The sequence below is a fragment of the Pogonomyrmex barbatus genome, unplaced genomic scaffold (assembly GCF_055798465.1).
Source record: "Pogonomyrmex barbatus isolate J1 unplaced genomic scaffold, ASM5579846v1 scaffold19, whole genome shotgun sequence".
Taxonomy (NCBI): Eukaryota; Metazoa; Arthropoda; class Insecta; order Hymenoptera; family Formicidae; genus Pogonomyrmex; species Pogonomyrmex barbatus.
This window is the reverse complement of record NW_028297115.1, coordinates 2,618,631-2,640,730: the sequence shown is the minus strand read 5'-3', so window position 1 is coordinate 2,640,730 and position 22,100 is coordinate 2,618,631. Positions and strand designations below refer to the sequence as shown.

Below are 22,100 nucleotides of genomic sequence, written 5' to 3'. Positions count from 1 at the left end.
AAATCTCAAGATATTTTTATTTTATAAAATTATCGTCTGATTGTGCACTTGTCAAACATTTAATATTTAATATTATAGAATGTAATCGCAGAAAATCATCTCACAAAAACATCTCATTGACTTAATAGAGAAGAAAATACTATCATTTAATTATTCTCTTTTAAGTGGTTGCAATTTACATTCGTGTTCTCAGTTCTTCTTTATGTAATAATAAACAATGAGAGATATAGAGCGAATTTATATCGTGCATGGTGATAATCTTCAAAACATTGTAATATATTATACAAATTGCACATATTAAATCAAATTATACTTCACCAACGGTTTTATATATCAATATACCTCGTATATACCTCGCATCAATATGTTCTCTTTTATTACGACATTAATTATTCCTTTCTGTATTCTTTATTTTTACTGTTTCTGGCTGCTATTATGTTGAGAGAATTATGTTGATATTTTTTTATATTGACATCGTCTGCCTGTGCGCGCGCGTTGGGTGTTACATATGTAACTTTATTCTGTGAAAGCAAAAGCAGCATGCATTTTAACGATTTAATTACAACTTCGTGAACACATGATTCGTCGCATCATGTTACTCCATTTGTCAGCGGAGTTAACGCTTTAATTAAAGATCGCTTGTTTCAAGAATTGAGCGTATTAATATCCGTTCGTTTCTCACAGCAATTGTTTTCCTCACGTCGAAAAGCTAAGTTTTCTCACAATAACAAATGTGATTGAATCAATCAATTTTAAAAATGCTGTTTTTAACTTCATCATAAATATATCTTCTTCCTCTTCTTTTATATAGAGAAAGAAGATATTTCCTCTTTTTTTATATATAGACATAAAAGCTTGTTTTTTCCTCTCTCTTCATATTCCTATAGTGCGCATACAGATGATGCACAAGAATATGGGACCTACAATTTAACGCCGGTTCCAAACGGCACACTTTTTGGAAAGTACTCTGGGCAGAAAACGCTCTCGTGCTTTGCCAGATCGTCGAGAGGAGACACGAGCGTATGAAAATATTTTGGTTCTGTCGAGATTTGAACCTGGAATCTCTACCACAGTAAACTAGTGCGCTATTCACTGTGCCACGCTCTTAAAAAAATTCTAGACCTTGAGCCATCGTCCTCTTTGCTAAGTACGTCGAGCTGCAATATTAGACTCTCCATGAAGAAATTTATGATGCTGCATCATTGTCGACACTTGTACCATCAACAGCAAAGCTTTTAGGGCCTGTTCTACTACTTCACCTTCATGCGCCTATGGTGCGCATGTAGGTGACGTACACAGGAACCCATTTTTTAAGAGCTGGTTCTAAACGGCGAATTTTTGAGGAGGTTTTGTGGGCAAAAATACTCTCGTGATTTGCCGTCAAGAGGAGACACGAACGTATGAAAATATTTTGATCTTACCGGGACTCGAATCCGGGATCTTTAAGCGTACTAGACTAATGTGTCGTTTACGCCACGGTCGCTGTCAAATATGTGAATAATATCCTAATAATATTTATTATTTCAAGAAATTCTTAAAACTATAATTTTCTATAGTCTGAGATATTTTTCAATAAGTTTTACTAAAAATGTTAAAAGAAACATACAATAAGTTAGTGAAAAAGTTATAAATATGTCCATTAAGTTTAATTTGATTTGTGAGAAAATCTAAAATCAAAATATTATAATATAAATATAAACTATCAGAATAAAAATTTATTAGTTTTTATATATATATTTTATATATATATATATGTTTTTTATATATATATGTATATTTAATAATTAATTATATTATTTTTTTATTATATATATGTGTATTATTAATGAATATTTTTTGTAGCATTAAACAAGAACTCATTTAGTTTCACTTCATATCATTTTGTAGAATTTATATCAATCTATTCATGCCTGATTTTATTTTATATCATGTAGAAATAAATGTTTGTAATATTAAAATAACAATAACAATAAGAAAAGACACGATTATTAAGACGATATAACAATCATATAAATAGATTCGTAGTCTTCTTAAAAAAATGCGATTTTTATTCGATATGGTCTTTTAAGGGTCGCTCTTCAGATGGCGAAGATAATCGAATGGTTCCTTTGAAGTTTCGAAGCATCCTCCAAGGTAAGCCCTTGATAAGGGCGAACCTTTGAATTATGAAGCTAGAGAGAGGAAGAGAGAGAAAGAGAGAGAGAGAGAGAGAGAGAGACAGAGAGAGAGAGAGAGAGAGAGAGACTCGAAGATACCAACTTCGTGTTTCAACATCGTGACGAGAGGGTAGATGGCAGCTATGGGGTGAGGTCGCTGGAAGCTGCCTTTGACGGGTCGATACTTGGAATACAGCGCATACGGAATCCATGGTTCCGCCCACCGAGCCAAAACATCAAAATCGCTATCGTTTTCTTAACCACGATATCATCTCATCGACCGCGATTTATGTAATTGCACATGACTTTACATAACAGCCTAAATGTATCCAACGTGGAAGCACATTAACTAACGGGACCTCTTGTACAAGTTTGCCAAACAGTACCATTACATTCGAATGTTATTTGACGCCTGACAAATTAAACACGTGTCTGAATATGTACTTCTAAGATCTTTATGATAATAAGTTACGCGAAATGCATTAAGATTAACGCCTTTATCCTAATTCAAAATTATGTTAATTTTTCTTCTTTTTTTTTTAAACTGACTCTAATTTTTGTCATTATTTGTTATATTTATATAGCCTACGGTAAAATACGGTTCGAATACGATTAATTACTTTGTTCATATCATATGATATAAAGTACTCCGACATTTAGTTTAAATGCACGTTCGCTCTTCGTAGTTAATGAAATTGATGACGTTTTACAATAATGACGTTGACATTTGAGTAACAATAAAATAAGAATGTTTATTATCTCGTATAAAAGTCCCAATTAAATGCCAGAGAATAATTAGAATTCAAAAACATAAATGCAAATGATTTAATTGAAATTTTCGTAATAACAATAGATATTTTTGTGCAAATCAGAGCTTGATAACGTGCACGCGTAGAAAAGAGCGAAACTGCAAGGTAACGATATTAAAATTTCATATATGCACGATACAAATATTTCTTCTTTTTTTTTTCGCCCTGCGAAACTTCTTTTATTACGACATAGCGTCCACTTTAATTTCACCCCGCGGCAAAAAAATTAATTCGCTTTATCATGCAAATTTTGTCCGACACAGCGGTGACCGCTATGTAGCAGACTGGAACGAAGTTCCTTGTAGTAGATAAAACATTTCATGTTCAGAATGACGCCCCGTGTAGCCACGAACGGAATATTTGAGGGCAAACGGCGAGCTCGCACGAAGTAAAGTACGGCAGGTAAAATATGTTCACTTGAAAAATGTCGTCGTCATCGACCATGCATAACAAATACAGGTGACAGAATTTAGTATTCAGAATTTAGTAGTCAGAATTTAGTAGTCATGAATTGAAACGCTTATTAAAATGGAAAAAGGCAAAGTGACAAGCGATACAAGAAATATGGAAAAATTAAATTTTTTTAAAATCTATAATTTATATATTAAAAAATCCAAAATTCATTTATTCTCAATAATTAAAATTATTTATTGTTAAATAGTGAAAAATGTAATGCAAGTGAAAAGAACATATGTCTCTGTAACACATATTTTTTATTAATTAATAAAATTAATAGATTTGTTTGCAAGGTATTCCATTTAAAATTTTATAATTTTTCTTTGTGTATAAAAGTAAAACTGTTTTTTAACAAGAATAAAATTTTATCAAGTTTTGATGACCAAATTGACATCGCAACTATTTTGTGCATTTTATTCGTATCATACTATCATAATCTAAAAGTATTGTGATCAAAAGATCGTTTCTGCATTTTTACGGTCTTTTTGCTGAAATTGCCAAGCGTTATGTTTATTGAACTACAATACTATTTAAAAAATAATACCCATTTGTCCTAATTATGAAAAATAAAATCGAAAAGTCACACACACACACACACACACACACACACACACACACACACACACACACACACACACACACACACACACACACACACACACACACACACACACACACACACACACACACACACACACACACACACAATTGCAGAAAACAAATTGATATAGAAGTGATACCCTTCAGATGCATACATACATATGTATATCTGCGCTTTTGTGCGTATTTTAAAGTACAAAATATCATTAAATCTTCTAATATCGATATAAGATCGAAATGACGTTTGTGTTTTTTACTTTTTATTTTTAATTTTTATTTTCATTATTCATATATTTAATTTTAGTTTTATCACCGACGAATTATATACTTGTGTTTTTATACTTTTAATTTTATTTTCATTATCCATGTATTTGATTTTATTTCTATCACCGACGAAATATATACGTTTTACATATATATCTTTTCCGCTTTTATGCTCCTGACTGCTCAGTGTTTCATTAAATTTTTTTATAGAATTTTTCTTTAATATCTCACATATAAGATACTACCGGATAAAGAGAGCCTATGGAAATATTTAATTTATCATATTTTGCATTTTTTTTTATTTGAATTGATAATAAATATTTCATGTAAAACAATTGTTATTTTATAAAAAAAGAAATTATTTGTATGCGCATTCAAAATAAGTAAAAGCATACAAATCTGTATTGAATATATAAAACTTTTCATAATTAAAAATCTAGAGGAAAAGTACTTTGAGATAAATAGTATTATGTCTGTACAGAATTTAATGTCGCAGTGATAAATGATGTATGCACACATGCGCTGCTTTATATTTGTTGAAAATGCTACATGTATCTTATATCTGAGAAGATCTCATACCTGAGAAGATCTCATACCTGCTTTATATATTTGTTGAAAATGCTACATGTCTCTCATATCTGAGATGCTATAATATGTGATTTACACAATTAATTGAGTCGAAGAATATTTCTCTCACTCATATGCTACAATAATAACATAACTAAAAGATTGTTATTTTCAAATTATTTACAAAAAATAATTCTTTAGAATTTCTATTATTGATACAATGACATGATTAAGTTTTTTAAAATTTGTTTTTTAAAATTTCTAATTTTATATTAAAAGTGTCATAAATCAAAAAAGATTTAAGAATTCATTTTTATAGTACGTAAGGATTCAATTAAATGAAGAACTAATGATATTTTTATTTCTAGGCTTAATTATTACACCAAAATTACAAATCAAATATAATATTGCAAAATCTTAATGATTGAAAATATTAAATATTAAATTTTTTTCGAATAGCTTTGCTTTTTTAAATATCGTTAATGTAGCAAATGAACAATATCTTCTGTGTTTAAGTTACAAGCATCATTTCTACATGATACAGACGCTTGATTGCGATTCGCAAATATAAATAAATAACTTCTTCATTCCGTATCAAGTTTATGCTCGATCATCGTAATTTCTTGGAATGTGCGATACTGCGAGATGAAGTTATTCGAAACTTGATAACAAAGATGAAATTACAATTTGTTTGCAAAAAAATGTAATCTTTTACGTGAAACAACCAAGATAAAGTTCGTGAAAGTTTATGGGAAAAATAATATTCTTAGATATTCTTATAATATAATTATATAGTTTCTTAATTTTTCAACATTATGCATGTCGATAAAATTTAACTGCAACAAAATATATTATCACAATAGAAAAATTTAAACTATAATAAAATTCAAATAGAAGAAAATATTTTAGAAAGATAAGAATATTTATAAACATTGAGAAAAAATATATTATTTTAAAGAAAATAATGATGATTGATGGATTAATTTTTAATATTGTTATATTACAAGTGTGATTTCTCTCTATATTGTACAAGATTTTCAAAGAAATTACAGTTTAAGCTTAATACGGATTTAGATATCTCAGATTTGCGACATGCGATATCGCAAGTTTGCATGATTTGTCAAGAGTTTTAGAAATTGGATGCATGTCAGCTTGTGACGGTTTCTCGATCATGGACGATCGTGTATCTGTCACAGCTGTTCCAATGCCAATTAACCACTCTTCGTTTCTTGTCAAGTGAAAAGCATTGATCCAGGACATGGCATATGTCGTTCTAAATCAGCAAAATCAGCTGGAAAATTGTTGAATTTTAATTAAGAATGTGAGAGCTATATGTACTTTGTAAGAGTTCATCACGCGAGATGAGAATAATTAATAAACAAAAAAAAAAGATAATAAAGATACATCTTTATTGCTTGCTACAGCAAGAAACAGCAATAAATTCGAATTTCAACTCTACATTTTTTAAATAATTAATTATATATTTCTAATTAAGTCCATTGTGTTATATTACAAACATGTTAAAGTTATATTATAATTATTCTATTATATATTTACAATTGCACTTTATATAAATTTAATACTGAATTATTATTAGTAATTTTGTAATTTATTATATGAATATTAATATGCTAAATCTAATTTAAATATATTTACATATGTGTCTAATGAATTTTTATGTTTTTATTTATTCTTAAGAAATCGTAAAAAGTATGTTTAGTTCTTATTTTTCGAATTACTTGTCGAATAACAATAGATAACGATTAGTATTACATCTATACAATAAACTTTATTTTCATTCAATTACTTATTACGGATGGCGTAATCGATCATCAATTGAAATCCTATACTCTATTAACAAGTATGTTTCTAGAACGACGCCAAACAGTCGATGGATAAGAAACAGTCAACTCTTTCTGTCAAAGGCGAGATTCAAAACTCAACTCACTTGTAATGATTCGGTTATATCGATGATAGCATCGATAAACTTATGTAACTAACTACCTTTCCGAAAATTTTCTTTTAATTATCTATCTTTTTTTTAACTTCGAACATTCTTTAAATCTCGCCAAAGTCATGTGTTCTCGCAGGTGAGTGATAAAAAATTATTTCGTGCCAAAAGGTGGCATTGCTTGGGAAACAAAGGGCTATTATAATTAAATCTATTTTATTTGAAATTAGTTGCACATGCGACGTAAAATTGTCGCGACACGCAAAGGCACAGCGAGTTAAGCGGAGTTAAGCGGAGTTAACACGCATAACAAAGAGAGAAGCCCACGCTAGAACGGGCGCAACAAGTGCATCCAGATTTCCGAGGTGTTGAAAGTACGTAGCACTATCGCGTGCGTCTAAAGTTTTCACGAATAATCCGAAGAGATATTTTTCCTTGGAATTTCTATCTGGGAAAGACAAATGTCTGAAGTATGTAGGTATATCGCTAATATATATATATATATATATATATATATATATATATATATATAGAGCTAAACTTTTTTTTAAGCGTCTTTCAAAAATCTTTTGAAATCTTTTTCTTTGTTTGAAATTAGAAAAATACCTTTTAATTTAATTTTAACCAAATTAAAGAAAACTTTGTAAAAAGTTTTACAAAAGTTTATTCGAATATTAATTAATGATAAACTAATTAATGATTAATTAATAATTATTATATATCATAAAAATATATTTCGTATATAAAAAATAAAAAAGATAAAAAGAATATTCAAGTATTTTAGAATAGTTTCAATCAAATTTTCCAAGACATTTGAATATTTTTTTTTCATATTTTTTATTTTATATGCAAAATACACTTTTATGACATGTATATAACATGTTTATTATTGACTTATATCCGAACATCTTTATATCCTTCGTAAAATTTTTTTGGTTTCCTTTAATTCAGTTAAAATTAAAAGTTAAATTAAAAGATATTTTGGGTCGAAATATATTTTAAAATATTTTATACAACTCTAAAACATACAAGTGTACCTCCGAACTGGTTGAAGTTGTACTGTCGGCGCTATCGGTATTAGCGATGGAAGAGAGAGGCGATCTTGTGCCCCTCTGGGCCCATCTACCCTTGATTATCGCTACCCCTGTCACTGCACCCATCTTAGTAGCCGCGTTTCCGCTCGACGTGTTGCTCGACATATTCTTGTCTCCGGTTGTAGCACCGCTACCTCCACTTCCGCCTCCGCCGCATAACTCCAGGACATCGCCCAGAACCTCTGACAATTTGTCCGGCACTTTGACGAACGCGTGCAAAACAACTGCCCGAGTTCGAAAGTCGAAAGCGAGACCAGTTCGCTGACTGGAATCTCGATTTACGATTTCTACGGCTGCTATTGTTCCCTCGACGACGCGCGTAACTTTTAACACTAAGAAAACTAAGAAAACTAATTCTAGATAATTAGCAAAAAGATGTTTCAGATCTAGCATAATGCACTTTGCCGCTTTTATATCTGTAGTCGTGAAACTTTTGCCGTCACTCGCTAAACACTTAGACATCCGGCGTCACAAATCTATCACTTTGACAATCAATTTCGAAAAAATTCTTGCGTAACTCTCTCTAAATAAACGTAAATGTTTACATTCGCGTATTGGGTATTTGAAAAGTGACGCAGTCGAGTTATTGAAAAACAGTTCCGAACTTGTCTCAATGTGGAATAATTAAAAAATCTCACGCTAATTTTATCATACTCCGTGATAAAAATAAAAATCAACAATAAAAATCAACCTCTGCTTACATGTCCATTAATAAGAATAAATTTTCATAATTTTAATTACGTTAATTAATAGTATAAAAGCTATTAGTGAGAAGCTTTTATTATAATAAAATAAATATTACAAGCATATTATATTGAGCGAAAATATTTCAAGTAGATTAAATTGATTAAGTAAAAAGTGAAGAATAACCGTTGAAGATGAAAAATAATTAAATATCTAATCCAATATTAAAGTTTGATGATTGAGTTCATTAACACTTAAATAATCTCGTTTTGATGGGCAAGATTTTCAATATCGCATAGTTTGTTGTTATTGTTCATGGATATGATTGTCAATAAAGATCGTGATGTTAATTACATATCGTTTGACGTAAAGATGCATTAGCCTAGGGCATAATTCACTTTCGTTAAATCAATCAGCCGCGTTACGATATCGCCGTACGTTTGCGGCCGATTAATTACCTCGTCATTCTACTTCGACCGATTCGAATATAATCTCGATGGCATATTTGTTATCAATCGAGGTGCGTTTATGCGATAGTTAGGATGTTTTTCGATTGAAAAAGATAATTAGATAAATGAAAAAATGAGGAATTTGTTGTATTAAAAATAGAGATGTACGCTTTTAAGAAATATATTAAACTTGCGTGGAAGAAAGATTTCATTATCTATAATGTTTTATTTAATTGATGAATTCTAAAATGCGAATAATTAATATATATATTAATGTATATATATGCTATTAAAACTGTATAAAATTACAGTACAAGAAATAATTTACTGCTTTGATATTGAATAAAAATTAAAATTTCTGAAATAATGGATATAATTAATAACATGATAATTCTGTAGCACAATATTTATTAAACGTGCGTTTAAAACGTGCGTTTAAAAAATTGAATATAAATTTTAACATATATACCAGTGGAGTTCGAGTTCAAGAAAGTATGTTAAATTTCGTTTATGGCACAATTTTTTTGTGCCATCTTAATTTTGTAAAACGTCAGGACGATCGTTGGATTTAATTGTCAATCATATAAAGCGTTCAATCAAAAGAAAAGTATTCTCGATTGTTTCTTTAATAAACATTGCGCAGAAGAAATAGGCAATACTCGTCCGTTAGCTAAAATCGATATTTATTTATTCCGATTGACGTCTCTATTTAGGTTCGTCAAAATTATGTCATTGTTATTTTCTTAAGTTTAAGACCATAGTGAGGATTCTAATTTTTTTCCTTGCAGCTGTCTGTTTTGCCCTACTTTCTCTAAATTTAACTCAATTTCGTTTTGCTCTTCACAATCACTCTCTTTGTTAATTGTATATATAATCGCGTAAAGCTGAATAGAGGAACATCTGATTTCATTACGGTTCAGCGGTTATGCGCGACCGCGGCTCATTACTCTACCCGTAGCCCCGATCCAATTAATTTTACGTCACAGCCGCCTCTATTCTAACTGTCTCCATCAAGGAGAAGATGAATGTCTGAACCGTCGCGGATTACAACTACTTGGACTGGCGACGCTGACCCGATTCGTCGTCGGTCTGTCCGAGCAGTAACGGCAAGCGAGCAGCCTCAGTTTCACGACGCACAGTAATGATTAATTGTGCTTTTTACCCTCGTTAAGATCTCGGTATAGTAGCTGTTCTACGTACGTCGCGATCGGTACGTTTACCACCCAGTCACAAGATTAATTTCATCCCAGCACTCTCGCGTACGAAAAAAAATACTTTTTGTCGACTTTTGATCCCGTTTTCGATACGGTCGTACGTAAAATATACGTCTACGATCACGGTCGACCTGGCGCGGATATGTGTCACCGAGTATCACCGTGCCGCGATACTGGGCCAGCCTGACTGACTTTATACGCACCCGACCAGTACCAGGGCTCGTCGTGTACCACCAGAAAACGACGATTCGCCGCTGAGCGTAGCTGGTGCCTGGGGTGGTGGTGCGCGGATGGTTTCGCCACCAAGGGGTGCAGAGGAAGCGAGAGAGAGAGAGAGAGAGAGAGAGAGAGAGAGAGAGAGAGAGAGAGAGAGAAAGGGAGCGAGAGGGATGGGATCCTTAACTAGGGGGCGGTGGAAGGCGGAAGAGAAGATGGATATCGAGTACGAAAGTGAGATAGGAAAGGGTGCGTGCGCCGCAACAGGTTACACTTCAGGAACGACAACGATTTTGGGAAAGAGAATTAGTACTAGTTTCGCTTCAACCGTACTCATCGCGATGTACATCAATACAAATTAAAGAATTGACAGTGTCAAATAAGTATATTAATTATTATTTGTTAATAAACTAAAGATAAAATGAATGATAAAATTGTACATAATTCGAAAAAAAACTTGATTTTATGCGTGACCATCGACAAATATAAATGAGAAATAGCAACGAAAAAAATTGACAATATGTTATTTTTCGCAATATGTTATTTTTCTGACAAGGAATTTTCGTAAAGAAGATCGATCGGCATGCAACAAATAACAAATGCTCAATAGTAAACATTTAATGGCAAACATTTAACAGAAATAGAAGAAATTAATACAAGAGTAGAACTCTCAAACTCTCATCACTTTGCCAAATTCAATATTTATTTAATAATCCAATCTTTTTTACTTTTCAACGACAAATTATTTTTATTATTAAATTAGATTCTTGCTTAAGTAAACTCTATTGAATTTTAGTTCAAGGTTTATTTACAGCTTAGCAAAGAGCTCTTATAGTTCATACAATTTGCTAAGAGGTTTCTCAAATAATAATTCTGTTACTGTTTACGTCTAGACATTAACCAGACAAGAGTACATTGAATCCATTTAACTAGTATATAAAAACTTAAAATAAGCGACATCTCTCTTAATTTGATTTCTATAAAAAATGGGATTCGGAAAATTTGCATAATTTTTATAGATATTATATAGATTATTTCCATACTTGAACTGTAAAAGTGTTCTACTTTCATAGCAATAGAGATTTTCCATTATACGAGGCCGATCTACATTATAGGTACCAAATAAAATTTTAAATCTATGCTTTCTCTCTGTCTCTCTCCCTCTCTTTGTCGGTCGATATATTTTCTTTCTTCGTCGACTCTTCACGATCATGGCAATGGATATAAGCAAGCACGCAAACTACGTATCGATTGTAGACGAGTTGTTTTTCTTGGACTATTTTTCTCACAAATGCAGCGACATTTGAATGATAAATTTATATTACTTGTTGATTTAAATAATATTGCATAAACGAAATAATGATATTCATTTAGAGCGCTTCAGATCTCTTTCTTTTACAAAAATTCATTTATTAATAAAAGGATAGCGTTAAAACATGCACAATATAACAATTTGTTTGAAGTGCTTTCTAACAAAATGAGATTGCTTTAATGACGGCAATATTTAAATTTAAGAATATCTAAGTCTCAGATGAATCTCGCGTCTTCAATATAATGTCGGATACGGTACATTAACCTAATTACAGTATACCTTTAATACACTTTGCATAAAATAGGAGTTTACAATTTTGCAAATTGATTTGAACGAAAAGTTACAATAAAACATTTTCTGCTTGTTTTGTGCAAAAATAAATTGAAATTTTAAGAATTCAAAATGATAATCTTATCAATTTTTTAAAAAATTCAACAAAATTAATCTAGATATATTTTTCTCAACTCTCTTAAAACTTAATGTTTCCGAAGTGTTGAAAATTTGGAAGTTAAATGTATTCTTATGTATTCAATTGCTTGAGAAAGAGAGAGAGAGAGAGAGAGAGAGAGAGAGAAGGAATTAAATATAAAAAAAAATTAAAGTTAAAAATTAAAAAGTTAAAAATTAAAAGTAAAATTAAAGTTTACTTTTCACATATTATGTCAATATTTATTATTATTTCCTATAATCAATTTTATTATATAATAAAAGTTAATAGATAAATTTACAACATAATCTATCAAAGGAATAGAATTTAACTAATTTCGATGCTTTTAATTGCCTATCGATACTTTTAATTGCGTTTTCTTTTGGGTATTTGTATTGTCAATGAATGAATTAAGAATTATATATTAATAGCTAAAATGAGATTAAAAGCATAAATTAATATTACACAAACAAATATAAATATCTCTTTATGTTAACAGAATCCATCTGTTGGTCGCGATGCACTATGTGCGCCATATCTCTCTGAAATGATATCCGTCGCGGTTACGGCGCTGTATCGATCGAAATTCTAGATTCAATGTCTTGTCCGGAATAAAAAACTTTTCGTAATCATGTGTGCGTAGAGACACGATAATACACAAAATAATAAACTTATTAATCTCACTCTCATTTTGTTTACAACATTATCTATGTATAATCTATAATAATCTATAATAATAAGAAATTATATTTTACCTGATTAATCTTTACATAAATATATTTAACACATAATTGCATTTGTTTGCTCTTTCTAATTGTAACAACTTTGTTTGTTTATCTGCAGGTTGAATTTCGCTAAAAGCGGAGCAAAAAAATAGGTCACATCAGGTTAAACTTTGGCATTACATCGATTTAGTTACGTCGTACCTCTCTGTTTCCATTGTATAGAAAATTATCTCTTCTCGACATATACTTAGCAACATTACTTTAAAGTGAAATTCCATGTATCAAAAATGTATTAAATTTTTTTTTAAATAAATATACAGTAACTAAAATCTATTTAGTTAATATATTTAAATAAACAATTTAAATAAACAATTTAAATAAACAATTTATTTATTTCTATATATTAAATTTAGCAAAATTATAATATAAATACAATTGTGCATTAATAAGAGTTTAATTTTATTTAAAAATTAATATTGCGCATTTTTATAAGAAATTATTTTTTACCAATGTAGATATGTTTTGTCGACACAAGGCAATAATTATAAATGTTAACCTCTTGTGATTATGAATCAATCATCAAAGTTAGCCTTTGCAAGTAGTCTTATCGACCTTTGGCAGAAACTAACCGACCGTTAGCTATTAACTTTACCGACACATTTTGTTAGATAATTTACCGATATATGGAATGCTTGTAATAAGTCAAGATTAGCATATACAAATAATAATTAAATTTTTACTAATACAGCTGATATACGAATTAAAATGTGTTCTTAAAATTGTAAACAGATCGATAAAAAATATTTTTAGTTTATAGTTAATATTTATTTTATAAAAAATTATTCTATGCTGTATTTTACTTGATAAACAAATAATTAATGATTTTTTTCTGTAAATGATAAATAATAATAGATAACGGGTAATAGATAATAAATAATGGTAAAATAACGTAATAAGATTATAGATAAATTAAAAAATGAGTACAAACATATTACAATATTAAATGATATTATATAAAAAAAAAACAAAAACAAAAACGGAGAAAAAAATATAGAAAATTTTAAAAATTAACATTAAGAAATTATTAATCTAAAAGACTAGAAGGAAAGAAACACATAATTTATGTGATTAAATACTAATGATTATAATCTTGATATTTAAAGTGTAATGTCTCTGATAAACATTTAATGATTTTTCATTATTTCTGTCAAACTTGAAAAAATTTTCACTTTCTTTGGTTATTACAACAGAATACAAAAAATAATAATATAATAAAGGAAACGAATTTTACGATGTTTAGCGTTTCTCATCAATGTAAAGAAGAAAGACTTAATAATTGAGTATTATCATCAATTACTAAATAATTAATTAAAAGCAAACTAACAACTAATTACTAACCCCAGTCTGTACAGCGTAATAACTCTTTTGAGGCTTTTTCCAGCAGTCGAGCACAAGTGACGTCGGCGTTACATGGCAGTAGTGATGATGAGGCTGATCATCATTGTTGCTCCTGATTGGTGGATCTGGCCAACGATCCAGGTTGCTCCAATTCCATTTTCCCTTTCGCTTCACGGCGTAGTAACGATAAACTACGATTGTCATGGCTACCACCAAGGCTAATCCTGTACCGGCAGCCGCCCCAAATATTGCGGACGAAACCATCGTTTTTTTTTCGTCTCGTACTCGTAGTCGATATTAGATACAACTTTCGTTGCTTAATCTGTACATAAAACAATAAAAATATTTACATACTATTAAGTCATTAAAAACATTAAATTACAAATTATGTGAATTATTTCCAAATATATTTTAATGCAGACATCTTTCAAGAGACTTTTAAATTTGATATTCTTCAGGTGTCTGTTTCTGTTTTATTCGATATTTATTGTTCTGTTTATAGTTTAAAGAAAATTGAATGTGTATAATTATGTAATATGAAGGTTTTTTTCATTTCTTTACAATTTTTATCTTATTTTAATCTTGTAACACAATTATACAAATATAATTTAATAATATATAGACAATTGAGCATATTTTATTAAATTCATTTTCGGTAAACTAGAAATTAAATTTTTAATAGAAAAAAATGCAATCACCCGTTATTTATTATGTCATCACAATATGTGGCTCCTAATACAAACTCGTGTTAAATAATTAAATTTAACTTATTAAGGCGATGCTGGAGATACCGACTGAGTCAATTATTTTCAGACAAAGTAATCTTTTCATTGATTATACAGAATTAAAAATCCTTTTCCAGAATTGAAGTATAGACAATAACGCATCCGGGTCTGTATATTTCATATGAAAGAGGAAAAAAAAGTTAGAAAATTACAGTTTTGTTATCGACTTTTGAGATTAATTTGTGACAATATTTTGCATAAAAGTTTAGACTTTGAATATATAAACACATACAACACGTACTCATCCGGGACGGAATTACAACAAAGAACAATACTATGCTTTTAAAAATGCGAAGCTGTATATAAGAGAATACTTTGCCTGACAATTTCATGGATATGTATGCGTGCCTGTATGTATGAGTGTATGATGTATATATACATAAATGTATCTATGTACGTTTAGGTGTGCATTTGGGTGAACGTTTTCGTTGGAGTTCGCTCATCAGTCCAGCATCTCCTTAAGTTACACATATAATCATAAAATACATTGATAAATAAAGATTAAAAAGATTAGAAAGAAACAAATAATATTTATTAAAGCAAATCTAACTAGGCAATCACTAATCCGCAGTAGTTAATTACACTATGGTTTTAATTAGAATTTATCGATAACGGCATTACGGTATCATGAGCTATGAGTAAAATTGATAACTTGATTGAAGTTGCTTTGGATTAATTTTAAATCGAAAACGCAGAAACTGCAGAAACAAGAAAATTATATACTGAATTGTACTAATCTTGTCAAAATAACCTGGAATCATGATTGTAATGTAACATTTAATCAAAACAGCTACGTTGCAATTATGATGTATTTTTTTATTTATTAAACATACCATGCATAAAAGTATCTTGTGCAATTAACGCGTAGGTAATAAATTACATCCTCTGCATCATAACTTTGTTATATCTACCCGCATGCAATCCCCTTGTTTACAAAAGTTTCGTGTAACTATAGGATATATATTTCATAACTATAGGAAATTGTCAACTTTATTCTATTTTTATAAAACGTAGAAAATCGTTTAAAACATTTAAAATAAAGGAAATATAATAAGAAATATAATAAAGGAAATTTTTATAGATATAATTAAATAAAAATTTTTATATAAATATTTATAATATATAAATATATAATATTATTAATATATAAGTTGAATATTAAAAATCAAAACTATTATGATAAAGATTTTATTTTCAGATTTAATTACTATTTAATTTAATTTAAATATAATCTAGAAATACACACACATTTCTCTTTTACGTATATATTTAAAAAATTTAATTAATTTATACATAATGAAATATTAAGCTAATACACGATATCAATAAAATACCCATTATTTAAATACAGTTTTAAAGTTATGTCATTATCTTTACGTAAAATATGACTTTACGTAAAATAAAAGTAACATAACAAATTTAATATTTCTTTTAAAGTCGTTTTTCAAGAAAGTTCTAAGACGGTCATAAGATTGATCCAAATCTGTTATCACTGTTTTATTTTGCAAAAATAATATGCCATTTAATTTGTTTTATAGATATCAAACGCACGCGACAGACATAAAAATCCATAAAAATTCCATAAAAATTGAAAATACAATTTTTTGTTTTTTTTTTTATTTTTGAGATTCGAGAATAGATTCCTTCGGGAGAGGTGGTCCTAAGGGGAATTACGTGATGTGATGTGTACTCTGAATGGGTTATTTGTATTTTAAACAAACACGTTGGTTGACCGTTCGAATCATGGTTGACTCGAAGACTGTAAATATTCAACTTTAGATCGTGATGTGAATATTTCATTGGTAAAAATATTGGTGTGATACTAAATCTTATACATTTTCGATGTGTGCTTTACAAACGTAATTTCGGATTTTGGCTGCAAATTGCTCCATCACGCAACATATTAGTAAGATTTATAGCTATAAAAATGCATGAACATAATTGTATCAGCTGTACCAATCAAATGCATATTACATTGTTAGAAATTCGCAAAATCCATCAATAACGTAGTCGTGAAGCTTATTTTAGAATTTGTGATTTGCTCATCTCGGCTTGACATTAACGCGCAAACGAGATATACGAATCTATGAATATTTTACCGAACTATGTCAAGTATTTATAAAGTCAATATATATAAAACTTTAACATGCGATTGCAATTCTTAACACTTCTCTGAGCAAATATACTGTCTTGAATTTTTTCAAGAAAAAGAAAATCTTTTTGTTGTAGTTATTATAAAAATCTAATCAACAATTACAATATAATTTATTAAAAACATAAGACGTTCAGCGAATCACAAGGTCTCGTCTAAGGAGAAAAAAAAGCGCTATTCTAACCCGATTATAGAGATATCTTATGTTAATGAAAGAATTTGAAATGTACGAAAAAATGATCTTATTGTTTATTTCATTCACGGGAAATAATATCGGGAAATAATTTCAAATAATTTTATTAATTTTAATCTTTTTGAGAAATTTAGACAATATTTAATGCTATATTTATATCTTCCTTTGATTTACTCCGATTTTGCAACGTCTTAGCAAGGGATATGTAGATACGAATAGCACATTACGAACTACGATTCTTGAATAATAATGAGTGAACTTCTGCGTAAACAGCAACATCGTATCGAGACGGATAGCGTTGAAACGCAAATTACGACCATCTCGGATTATCCGAGACAAGGGTAAAAATGGCGTAGTCACGTATCTCGACTTTGAGAACTTTAAATTCTAGAGCAGAGTTGCTTTGCAATTTAAATTGCTGCTGCAAACTATATAGCTATTAACTAAAACATGGTTGAAGTAGCAATTAGTCGAAAATAAAGTATATAAATTTCTTTTATATACAAAACAGCAAATAACACGATTTAATCTCTTAAATATTTTAAAAATCTATCTTTTTTCTAAAAGCAAGAATAAGAATTTTCAAAAGTATAAATATTAATATTTTAATTACAATTAGAACAAATAATAATTCATTTTAAGATATAAAAGTAAAGGTCATAAAACATATAATAACAAAATAAAAAAAAGTTGAATTAATAAAAAAAAAATGCCAGTAGAATATAAAGTATTGCTGTTTTTTAATAGATGATGATTTCTTTCTGCTTTTTTTAATTTAATTCTAAAAAGAGAAAATGCGACAAGAGAGATGATTGACAATATAATTAAAATGATTTATAATTAAAATGATTGACAATATAATTAAAATGGAAACGAATTTTATTGATGTTAATTTATGTAAACAAAATAAGGCTTCTGCTTTGAAATGGCACAAATAATTAATATTTCATATTCGAGTGACATAATAATGATAGAATATGAGGAAGTATCGCACAATTATTAGATCCAATAATCGATTTGCTGCCTATAATATCTAAAAAAGGAATAATGGACGATATTATAAAAAATGCATAAAAGCATCTGATGAGATAATTGATCTAGAATAGAAGTGCAGGAGAGAGAGAGAGAGACACCAATTAATTTGTTGAAATTCTACATATTTTACATTTTTGATATTAATTTGTTTATAATATTATATATTAATTTGTTTAAAAGAGATTTTTATCGATTTTCATATTTATTTCACGCAATATTTCAAATATTTTATATGTTATTTTATCAAGGTTTCATTTTCATTATTTTGGACAAAGAGAAATGATCTTAACTAATGAAATAAAAAATGAAGCTATTCGTTATGTACAATTATGAGAAAATCTGCAAACGATAATTAATATAAAATAATTAATCTTATTAGCATAATTATCTGCCGTCGGACATTATTCTCATCTTTTCGTAGAAATTGTGTCATTAAGGTCGCGATGGTTTCTCAAGCGGATTAACACGATAATTAATAACTCACCCAGAGAGAGACTTAGGTTGGTTAAAAGGTCGCCGTAGAAGATCAATTATTTCAGTCTAGCGTTCGAATCAATTTATACAAGCGAAGTATTTCAATCTAGAAACATTGTGTGAAATGTGGAAGTTATCATAATATTATTTTCTCTTCGTATTATTCTCTCTTCCGTGAAAAGATTATTAAGAAGTTATTAGCACAACAACACGAGATTGTCACGAAGTCATAATTTCGTCGCAGCATCCCCTTAACACAGGATTTCATCACATCATACGCGGTGTATGCACACATTTGATACAATGACATTATATCTCAATGCTACAATGCATCCATTCGACGCAATCCATTCGACGTATCCTTGGATATTCTAGCATTCTAGGAAAGCAAAATAAAGGACAATAACAAATCCGATTATATTCGACGTATTGTCGAATATATCACGATTTATGCTGCGAGTAGACATTAATCCTAAAGTAACATCTTGCGCGTAAATTTCAGCAGAAATCTATGCATTGTGCACTAATTTAAAGACCCATTTATCTTACTTGCGTGGAAAGTCATAATTCACATCATTGTGTATAGTTAGCTTTCCGCCTTGCAAATCATTCATTTTTCCACCCGGTTAATCCCGTGTATGTCATTGCTGCATCATGATGATGCGATGATGAGACGAAAAAGGAATGTTTACCTTTTTTCTAATTTAGTTGATTTTCCGTCTTTATATTTTTACATTAGGTAATGCAATTTTCTCGTGCATCTAATATGTTTAAGCTACATGATTATAAAATACTGAAAGATATAATTTTCACTTAAACAAATACTTTAAACAAATTATAATTGTTTATAATGCGTATTTTTCTTAAATATCTTGAAATTTTTACATCTTTTATATAATTTATTTCAAAATAATAGAATCTGATAACAAATCATACATCTGAAATTTGCAGACAAATTTAAAATACAATACGTCTAGAAGAAAAATTGTCTTTTTATTTTTCTATCTGATGAGAAGAATAAACGATTCGTTGCTGTGGTTGACAGTCACTTCGTAATAAATCATTGTAATAAATTCAGGTGTTCTCTGTTTGCTACTTTCTTACGAAAATGCGCAAATCAATACTTTTGTTTTGTTTGATTAAAATTTTTATGCAAAACAATTGCAATTTTTTCATGATGTTAGCGTATCATCATTCTTGTAAAAAATATAAACAAGTTAAAGATATATGTTTAAAGATATGTTTTAAAAAGAAGATGAATATAAAATTTGTAACAATGTCGTAGTATCATTGAATGTATTGATTAAAATTTTTTATTTTATATTAACTCTAAAGAAGAAAATCAAGAATAAAAAGTGGTATTTTGTTTTAAATAAGAAATTTTATAAAAACAATGATAATTAATTATTTTATTAACGTACAAGCTAAATTTAAATTATATATAATAAAACTTTTAGTAGAGAAGTAAACTCTGTGATTTTTATAAGATGTATGTAAATATTAATTAGAGCAAGGAAACATTAATTACAACATGAACTTAATTACAATTACGGAGCTAAACATGATCACAATATGTCTAATTTTATAGAAAAATGTTTTATAAATATGAAAAAATGAAAAAATATTATTTAATTATTGTATTTAATAATCCAAATACATGAAACAAATCACAATTCCAGAAAAAGACAATTCTAAATGTTTTTTCTGTAATCTTTTAATTATGGTTATAGTTTTCGTATTCTTGCAAACGATCGTTTTTATTGATCATTTGATAAGTGAGAAATGATATGCTATCTGTAAATTTTTTGCAATACATGTTATTATGTTATCAAAATCTCAAATTCAATCGAAATCTCAAGCTAATCTTTTAATAAATTATCAACAATCCATAATTTGATCACATTATTGGTTTATACAATTATCGCATATTTATTTGAATCAAACATAATTAAAAAAATAAAGTTATTTATAAAAGTTATATTAAATTAATTTAATTAAGTTATATTATATTAATGCTAATTTGTTAAATATAATTTCTCTGCTGCTAACATTATCAAATGTATTTTAATAATGTATTAACAAAGAAGATAAAATATATGTATTATGCAGTATTACAGTTGTAATTATATTATATTATCTTTAAATTATAATATAGCATGTAATTTAATTTAAATTTAAAAAAAATTTAATTTAATTTAATTTAATTTAAATGCAATTTAATATTAAATAATATTTAATATTAAATAATATATATATTAATATTAAATAATATAGAGAGATATAAGCATCTTGTTAATTTAAAAATAATGTTAAACGAAAAAAAATTAGTTTCAAAAGAATTATATTTTCTTACCTTTATGATAAAATGTGGAACTCAGCAATAAGAGAAATCATGGATTCTCGTCAAAGTAAATGAAAAATCCCGTTATAGTCAGACTGATCTTCAGTAGAAATGAACGATATAGTCCGACTGTTTAGTAAATATATAATTTGATTTGCCCGATTGATAACGCAATCAAAGACTTTAACTATTTAGCTTTTGTGTTTCAATACTATTCAATATTGATTTCAATTCTTAACGTTTCCAGCAATCTTATTTTAATTCGATACAATTAAAATAATTATTTCATTAAAAATGTAATCAAGAAACATATCAAGAATGTATTAAGAATATTTGTCACTTATTTATATATTTATGTATATAATTTTAAGAATAATGTAATAATAAACTTTCATGGTTGTTGCTGGTTTCACGGCGCGTCAACGACTGAATCTCTCCAGCGGATTTTGCTATTGGGGAGACATAGGGTGTGAGAGGGAGGGAGAGAGAGAGAGAGAGAGAGAGAGAGAGAGAGAGAGAGAGAGAGAAGAGACTGAAAAGCAAAGGATGAAAAGGCAAAGAAACAAGGAAAGAGAAAATAAGAGAAAGAAAATAAGATAGATATAAAAGGATGAATCAGATAAAGACAAGCTTGAGATAGAAAGTTAAAGGTGACACACAGGAAAGAAAAAAAGAAAGAAGGAGAGAGATAGCATAAAAAAGAAAAAGAGAAGGAATGAATTGAAAAGAAAGCAAGATAAGAGTACATACAATACCGATCACAAACGAGAGGTATAAAAAAGAAAATAGGAAACAAGA

At 28.7% G+C, this 22,100-nt stretch overlaps 1 protein-coding gene and 1 long non-coding RNA gene across 7 annotated transcripts in view; one reads left to right on the top strand and one right to left on the bottom strand.

Annotated features, from left to right (window-relative positions):
- The window catches only part of Sytbeta (Synaptotagmin beta), a 30,643-nt gene extending 8,914 nt beyond the window's left edge, over positions 1-21,729 (bottom strand). For 2 of the 6 annotated variants that reach the window (XM_011642705.3, XM_011642706.3), the window contains exons 1-2: positions 21,315-21,729; positions 14,323-14,644 (exon numbers count right to left, since the gene is read on the bottom strand). In XM_011642705.3, coding sequence (XP_011641007.2) covers positions 14,323-14,586 — 264 coding nt within the window. In that variant the 5' untranslated portion in view covers positions 14,587-14,644; positions 21,315-21,729. Of the gene's footprint in view, positions 1-7,840; positions 8,254-10,192; positions 10,440-14,322; positions 14,645-21,314 lie in introns of those variants that run through there. The other 4 variants (XM_011642709.3, XM_011642707.3, XM_011642708.3 and 1 more) reach the window with 4 other exon arrangements.
- On the top strand, positions 10,588-13,253 carry LOC148936898 (uncharacterized). The gene is made up of 2 exons (XR_016138943.1): positions 10,588-10,709; positions 13,043-13,253. It is a non-coding gene; the product is annotated as an uncharacterized LOC148936898 (long non-coding RNA).
- Positions 21,730-22,100: the final 371 nt, after the last annotated feature.